This window comes from Microtus ochrogaster, unplaced genomic scaffold, assembly GCF_000317375.1.
Source record: "Microtus ochrogaster isolate Prairie Vole_2 unplaced genomic scaffold, MicOch1.0 UNK14, whole genome shotgun sequence".
Classification (NCBI taxonomy): domain Eukaryota; kingdom Metazoa; phylum Chordata; class Mammalia; order Rodentia; family Cricetidae; genus Microtus; species Microtus ochrogaster.
Genome location: NW_004949112.1, coordinates 1,591,471 through 1,599,248, shown reverse-complemented (window position 1 = coordinate 1,599,248; position 7,778 = coordinate 1,591,471). Strand labels below are relative to the sequence as shown.

The 7,778-nt window shown below is 52.8% G+C and overlaps 2 protein-coding genes across 2 annotated transcripts in view; both read left to right on the top strand.

Moving 5' to 3' along the window:
* Positions 1-1,057: 1,057 nt before the first annotated feature.
* Izumo1 (izumo sperm-egg fusion 1) lies at positions 1,058-6,481 on the top strand. The gene is made up of 10 exons (XM_005366784.2): positions 1,058-1,287; positions 1,914-2,218; positions 2,786-2,860; positions 3,544-3,630; positions 4,209-4,229; positions 4,547-4,627; positions 4,735-4,835; positions 5,163-5,316; positions 5,639-5,837; positions 6,286-6,481. The coding sequence occupies exons 2-10, from the start codon at positions 1,984-1,986 to the stop codon at positions 6,479-6,481; spliced, it is 1,149 nt and encodes a 382-aa protein (XP_005366841.1). The 5' UTR covers positions 1,058-1,287; positions 1,914-1,983.
* A 298-nt stretch (positions 6,482-6,779) lies between these two features.
* Rasip1 (Ras interacting protein 1) overlaps positions 6,780-7,778 on the top strand; it is a 12,597-nt gene continuing 11,598 nt past the window's right edge. The window contains exons 1-3 of the mRNA XM_013353614.2: positions 6,780-6,847; positions 7,006-7,146; positions 7,662-7,771. Coding sequence (XP_013209068.1) covers positions 7,010-7,146; positions 7,662-7,771 — 247 coding nt within the window. The 5' untranslated portion in view covers positions 6,780-6,847; positions 7,006-7,009. The remainder of the gene's footprint in view (positions 6,848-7,005; positions 7,147-7,661; positions 7,772-7,778) is intronic.

Below are 7,778 nucleotides of genomic sequence, written 5' to 3'. Positions count from 1 at the left end.
AAAAGAAAAGAAAAAAAAAAAAGAAAAGAAAACAAGGGTGTGCCCTTGGGCTCACAGAGCCACTAAATCTCCCTTTGAGAAGGTCCAGGGAGGAGGGTCTGAGGCGTTCCAGACCCCTGCACCAGCTTAAGGCCCTGCAGGAGTGCGGGCTCGGAGCATGAACGTTTCCCTGAGACGTCAGGTGTCCTTGATACTTCTTTCAGTGAAGTTCCTTCAGATAACATTTAAATCCAAGCATATTCTCAGGGATTTTTCTGGGTACCTTTTCCCAACTCAGCCTGGACAGGCTGGAAAGAGGGAGCTGGGAATTAAAGGGCCGCATCAGCTATCATGTATCTGAAGTTTTTGTAACTGACTGCACTGCATGGATGAGTGTGCAACCCAATGTGTGTGTGTGTGTTTCTGTCTGCCGGGGCATTCATGACTCATGGATGTACTGTACCTACTCAACTCTGACAACCCTTGCTGGTCCGGTTTCCCTCAATACCTTTCTCTGGAAACATTGATATTGTCCACAAGACCTTTCTTGTGTTTTGACTTTTATTTTGAGACGCTCTCTGTAGCCCAGGCTGGTCTAGAATGCACTATGGTGGTCCAGGCTGGCCGGGAATTCGTGGCAAACTTCCTGCTTCAGCCTTCCAAGTGCTATGACCACACGTGTGGGTCACTATGTTTGGATCCAGACCTCTCCTTATCAGTGAGGCGAGAAGAGTATCACTATCGAACCACGTTTCCCACGCTGTGGGACTAGTCATAGGGAAAGAGAGCCTCTCCGGGGCCTTCTGGGAGTTGTAGTCCCAGTTTAGAAGACTTGGCATTTCTCGCATCTTCTCTTGAGGCCAAGATTTCTAGTCAGCCAATGGGCGCCCTGCCGGAAACTTAGGGGCCAGGAAGACCAGCAAAGAGGCCAGAACTGGTTAGCGACTTCCATTCCGTAGGTGCCGGGAAAGTTCTACGAAAGGGCTGCCACCCTGTGACGTCATGGAGGGACGGGCGGGGCCTGCTTTGTTGCAGCCCAATCAAACTTAAGACTTAGGCTTCTGGGCGGGGCCAAAGAGTCCTAAGAAATATTTCTAAGGGAATTAGGGTCCCTCTCGTGGGATGTGCCCCGAGTGTTTTGTGAACGGATGGCGACCGGTAACTCTCGGAGCCAGTAGAGAAACCTTAAATTCTTTTCCCCGGTCTTCCAAGAAAAACCTTAATCTTAGTCGTGAGAAAGTATCTGGGCGAAGCTTTAGCGCTTGAGGGCACGAAGTTGGAAACCGCTGTTAAAGAGTGTTGTTTAAGGTACTGGGGGCGGGGGGGGGTCTGTGAAGGGTGAGTCCTGAAAGTAAGGGGTCTCAGTCTTGAGGGAGATTCAGCAGGTCCCCCAGAAACTGGGGGATGGCTTTGGAGGAATGCTGACGTTTCTGAAGGACCTTTAGTTTCAAGGATTTAGAATATTTTTTATTCTAAAGACCTAGTTTGGTAGTTTCCAAATTAGTTATTTATTAGACAGATTATACATCTAATATTTATTAGACGGCTTCTGATGTCTGTCTGGTTTTGACTATTGAATGTCTCTAGTTTGCGGTGTCACGGGGTTTTCAGTGCTTGAGCGCCTGGATGTTGATCCATTCTCAAGTTCAGAATTATGAATTATATGTGTTTGGGGGAGTTGGGAAGTGAGTCCATGGGTTTGAGGTTTGAATGGGGTGAGTTTGGGCATGGTGCTGAATTTGGGATCTGGTGTAATAGTTTGCAAGAATGCAACGAGGACCCTAAATTCTGAGGTCTCCTGGGTTGGGGTGGGGGTCCGAGTACACACACTTTGGGTCTTTTTGAATGATATCTCAGTTTTACTTGGGAATTTCCCACAGAACATCGCATTGAGCGTTGTAATCCTCTAAGACTGTATTTTGGCCTCTGTTTAGCGTCCCCCACCCTCGTTTTGGGGTGAGAAGATCCTCTGGCGGTACTGGCGAGCTGTGTGCCCTGGCCTCCATGGGGCCGTGTTTTACACTTTTGCTGGCGGCTCTGGCGGACTGCCTGTGTCCGGCAAGGCCCTGCATCATGTGTGACCCGTTTGTAGTGGCTGCGCTAAAGACTTTGGAGCAGAGTTACCTGCCTACCCACCTGGCACCCGAGCATCACGAAAACGTAATGAAGAGGGTAGAGCAGGCAGTGACCGACTTCAAGGACCTGCCTTTGAATCAGGCTACCTATATGGGGGCCGTGGGTAAGGCGGGCAGGCCACGATGCAGACCTCGGGGTCCTGGGAGAGCAAGGGCTGGGCCAGAAGTCCTGACATAGTTGCTCCCCTGAGTTTAAGAATGGAAAATCACTAGGCATAATGGTTCACGCCTTCATCCCAGCACTTGGAAGGCAGAGGCAGGTGGATCTCTATGAGCTCAAGGCCAGCCTGGTCTACTTCCTTGAGTTGTGAGTTCCAGGACAGCCAGAGCTACATAGTGAGACCCTGTCTCAAAAAAGAAGAGAGGGAGAGGGAGAGGGAGAGGGAGAGGGAGAGAGAGAGAGAGAGAGAGAGAGAGAGAGAGAGAGAGAGAGAGAAATGTTAAAGTCTTGGGATACAGAATCATGGAGTCCCTTTCCATAGCTCAAAATATTGGGTCTGGCAAGTTTGTGTGATAAAACTACAACTCCCAGAAGGCAACGAGCTGCTACCTCTTTAACCAGACCTCTCTTTGCCCAATGGCCTCATGGGTATTGTAGTTTCTATGTGGTGACAAGCCAATGTGACAGAAAAGCTGGTCTCTGGGGTTCTATATCTGCCCTCCACACACAGATGAGGACACACTGGAACAGGCATCCTGGAGTTTTCTGAAGGATCTGAAACGTATCACGGACAGTGATGTAAAAGGTAAATGCACTAGAGGATGAGGGCAGAACCTCTGATTAAACCTCTTCTTGAGTGCCATTCTGGCTCTACCATTTCTTAGCCACGTGGTCATGAGCCTGGGGCTGAGCAGCTTTCTTAGCCCTAATGTGGAGATCATAGTCGTCTCCCCCTTTCTCAGTGGCTATGAGGATTAACCCAGTGGCCCAGCCCTGTGCTTGGTGCTTCGTCTTACAGCCCTTCCCTGAAGGGTAGAGTGTGGTATGCCAAGACAGGTGGGCATCCCTGGACTCAAAGCAACTCAGGAGCTTGAAGCAGGAGGATTGTTTAAGCCCAGAGTTCCAGAATAGCTTGAGCAACACTGAAATTCTGTCAAGCAAAAGAAAGAGAGGTGGCTTTGGTGGTGCACACCTTTAACCCTAGCGCTGGGGAGGCAGAGGCAGGCGGATCTCTGAGTTTGAGGCCAGCCTGGTCTACACAGCAGTTCCAGGCCAGCCAGGACTACAAGTCAGAGAGGGGAGATCAATGAGAGGTGGAAAGTTGGGTACACTGGTGCGCTGGTGCGAGCTTGAAGGTGAGACAGAAGATCAGGTGCTCAAGGTCACCCTCGTCTATGCAGTGAGTCAGGCCACTTGTAGTACCTGTACCCTGTGGAATGCTCACACCTGAGTTTGGGGAGCACCTTTCCTGGCTCTGCTTCCTCCTAGGAGAGCTCTTTATAAAGGAATTATTTTGGATGCTCCGTCTGCAAAAGGACATCTTCGCCACTCTTGCTACCCGTTTCCAAAAGGAAGGTGAGATGAAAGTCCAGGACCCCAGCCAGCAGCTTCCTCAACCCTCTCCTCCATCCACGCCCTCAAGAGCCGTCCCCCAGCCAGCAGCTTCCTCAACCCTCTCCTCCATCCACGCCCTCAAGAGCCGTCCCCCCAGTCTGGCAGTGGTGGCGCACGCCTTTGATCCCAGCACTTGGGAAGCAGAGGCAGGTATATCTCTGTGAGTTCCAGGCCAGCCTGGTCTATAAGAGCTAGTTCCAGGACAGGCTCCAAAACTACAGAGAAAACCTGCTCCTAAAACTCAGACCTCTCTTCAGCTTCCGCTCCCATTAATTTAGAAAGAAATATGATCCTCTGGGGCTTGGTAACAAAGCCTGAAATCCCAGCACTGGGGAGGCTGAGGCAGGTGGATAGCCATATTTGAAGCAGCCTTGGCTCTGTGTTGAGATTGAAAGAGCCTGTACTCACGGGATTTGAAGAGTGGAGGAAAAAGATAAAATGACGTTTGAGACCACCTTGGGGTACGTGAGACTCAGTTCTGAAAACCACAACAAACCTGCTTGTTTCTCTCTTTCCCTCCCATCCCCCTTCGGAGGCAGTTTATTGTCCCAACCAATGCGGTGAGTCCAATCTGCACCCTCAGTTTCTCTTGCCCGATGAGCCCCTCCCTCCCCGCCCCCAGGATGGGGGATTGTGACTCTCCTCCTTTTGAGCTACCCCTGGACCTCCAGGATTTGCTCTCCAGCTTAGATTTCTTAGGTAGTGGGTGGAGTTCTAGTTGCTTTCTTTTCTGAGCTTCTCAGTGGGGGCAGAGTTAGGTGGCCTTTACAACCTAGACCCTTGTTGCCTGCGACTGCCCCAGCCCTTGACCTTGCCAAATTCTCCTTTTAGCCCCACCTCTTAGTGGGAGAATACAACTTTAACCTTCGCCCTTCAGGCACGATGTTGCAGACTCTGGTCTGGTGTAATAGGTGCGAGAAGCAGGTCCACACTTGTCGGAAATCCATGGATTGTGGGGGTGAGCTCATCACCCAGCTCCAGCATGTGAGAGGGATGGGGACTAGCAGAGAGGAAGCCGCAGAAGTACTCCCCCAGAAGTAGCTGCAGCCCTCTCTTTTTGCATAGAGCGCCGGATAGAGGTGCATCGCTTGGAAGACATGGTCCTGGACTGCCAGCTCAGTTGGCATCATGCTTCTGAGGGACTTACGGATTACAGTTTTTACAAGGTGGGGACATCCAGCTCCTGTGACCCTTGACCCTAAGTCTTTAGATTTGTGTGAGCCAGTCCCCTGCCCTGAACCTGACCCTCATGGCCTGTTTGAGGTGTCCTCTACTGATCCCAGAGAGATCCCATGCCCTAACCAGGGACTTTCCTGTCTTAGCCACGCCACCACGGAAGTGTGGGCGTCTATGATGCCTCCTGTCAGGATTAGGGAAATCAATAGTCCCGATTCTTGCCTCCCCTGCACCAAGGCCCTGGGACCTTCTCACCCCTCTACTGCCCCAGTCTCCCAGTTCCCCAGGCCTCTGTGACCCCTTGAACTTGGGTCTAGGTTTGGGGGAACAATTCTGAGACCTTGCTGTCCAAGGGGAAAGATCCCTACCTGACCAAGTCGATGGTGGGCCCAGAGGATGCCGGCTACTACCGCTGTGAGCTGGGAACCATCAATGCGGGTCCTGCCACTATTATCCATTTTCGTGTCATAGGTCAGTGTGGGGTGTTGGAAAAGTGACAGTCAAGATGGGAGAATCTCTGGAGGTGTCACCTCACCACTAGGACCTCATTTCTTATGGGCCTGGCCTCCTGGAAGGCTTTGCTTATATCCAGGGGCTACCCTAAGGGGTGAGGCTTCCCTTAGGGGGTGTGTTTTCTGGTGATGGAGATGTGGCTTCCTTCCTACCTGAGGAGTTTCCTTACCTTAATTGGATTTACTGGGGTACACCCAGCCTCTAAAGAGGGCTAGGGTTATGGGTCGGGCTTGCCTTTACCAGCTGCTGCCAGGACTGCCCTTTGGCTCTCCTCTGTCAGTATTGCCTCAAAGGACATTTGAGGAAAAACCGGCAACAAACATCATAACCCAGGAGGTGGAGGGCCCTGGCCAGGTGACTGCAGAGAACCCGGAGCCCATAATTATGCATCATCCGAAACCAGAGAGAAATCTGAAACAGAGACTCTTAATATTGTTGGTCCTTGGCTTCGTGGTTCTGGTGGCCAGCGCCATTGCCTCGTGAGCTGTCCATTGGGAAACTGGGAGAGGGTGGGACAAGAGGGGCTTTGGGAGGGGGGCATAGCTTAGAGGAGTTGGGGGCCTGGGTACTAGTGGGACTTGAAGGGAGACGCAGGATTCGGGCAGAGGTGTGTAGTCTTGGCTAAGAAGAGGAGATTGAATAGCAGGGTGTGGACAAGGGCTTGGATGGATGGGACTTAAGTGAAAGGACAGGGCCTTAGGAGTAGAGCGATCTGGAGGGGGCAGGGCTTGGGTGGAGGGCGGGACTTTCTACAATCAGAGCTGGTCGAGGACAGGAAGCTACTGGGCACCTTCCTTTGGGGTTCACTTAGGACGACAAGGCTTGTATAACGAAAGCGCTAGGTTAGGTTTGTGGGGGTCTTAGGGAATAGTGACTCCACTCGACCCATGTGCTAACGCGGTTCTATGCACCCATGTCCTGTCCCAGGACACTGTACTTTAGGAAAGCTAGAGCGAAATCGAAGGCCTCAAGTTTGGACATCACGTCCTTATCAACGGATTACAAGTCATCCAAGTTGGAGCCGACCTCTTTCCAGCTGGAGCCGGCCCTACCGGTAGAATCACAGTTTGCCGAGAGTGTCATTGAGGAAACAGAGGAAAAGGGGGAATCAGAAAGCCAATAAAGATTTGACCTGTTGTCTCAGTATCTGACTTACTCTTGGGGATTGGTCCTGACTTCTGGCCTGGATGCACCCCTGTCTGAGCGGGGATTAGTTGGAACATGGGTCTTCCCTCTGTAGGGAGCTCAAGAATGGTGGGCCCAGAATCAAGGCATAGGCCAGGGCCAGCCCTGCCCCATCTCCTCCCCCAGGCCTGGTCTCCTCACAGGACGCCCCCTCCCCGCTCTTCCTGCCGGGTTTCCTCTTGCCTTTTCCTGTCCCCCACCCAGTGCTGGGAGCTGGGACAGAGGAAACCCTTTTCAGAGGGATTGGGACTTAACGGAGGCCAACGGCACCAGGGCCTCCGGGTGCTACAGGACCCGAAGCAGGGTAAGAGCCCAGCAATGACCCATCCAGGGACCTAGGAGTTCATTGTTTTACCCCTCAACCTCCTTGGGATGCAGGGGCCAGAACTCATTCTCTTCCGGTCCTCCCCATCCTCCCATGGCTGTGGCTTCAGGACTTGGGGCCTTACCCTCTTCCCTTAGGGCCATGCTATCTGGTGAACGAAAGGAGGGCGGAAGCCCCCGCTTTGGGAAACTCCATCTCCCAGTGGGCCTGTGGATCAATTCCCCAAGGAAGCAGCTGGCCAAACTGGGGCGGCGCTGGCCCAGCGCTGCCTCTGTCAAGTAAGTGGCCAACCTCTGTGGCATGCCTGCCCTCTGTCCCTGTTAAGCACTGAGCTATGCCAGGGACCCTACAAAGGTGGGCAAATGGTTCCTGTCCTAAATAGACAAGCCAAGTGGGGGGTGGTAGTGGAACACAGTGATATCTAGGAGCAGGGAGGGCAGAGCTGGGCCAGGACATGGGGCCAGGCCGGATGGGCACAGGGATTTGATTCATTTCCCTTCCTCCCTTCTGTTTGCCTTGGAATTTCCTACCATGAATTATATCTTTTTTAACTAATTACTTATCTCTCTTACCTCCATTCTTCCCACCCCACCATCTTGGATTTTGGCCCCTACCCCCGACTCCTGTTTGTGTCCCTGGCTCTTTGGGTCTTTGTCTCTGAGTTTCTCTCTCCCCCTTTCTCGGTTTCTCTGTGTCTTCGGCCCCTCTCTCGGGGTCACTTGCTCTGGGCTGGACTCTGGCTGTCCTCTGTCTCGTTCTTCTGTGTCCTCCCTGCCCACTTCTTCCTCCTCAGGTCCTCGTCCTCCGACACGGGGAGCCGCAGCAGCGAGCCCCTGCCGCCGCCGCCGCCGCACGTGGAGCTGCGGCGCGTGGGCGCGGTGAAGGCGGCGGGGGGCGCCTCCGGCAGCCG

Coding starts and splice junctions, on each gene's coding strand:
- Izumo1 (XM_005366784.2), top strand. CDS start 1,984: ATGGGGCCGTGTTTTACACTTTTGCTGGCGGCTCTGGCGGACTGCCTG. Junction 4,628..4,734: donor GAAATCCATGGATTGTGGGG/GTGAGCTCATCA, acceptor CTTTTTGCATAG/AGCGCCGGATAGAGGTGCAT. Junction 5,317..5,638: donor TATCCATTTTCGTGTCATAG/GTCAGTGTGGGG, acceptor CTCCTCTGTCAG/TATTGCCTCAAAGGACATTT.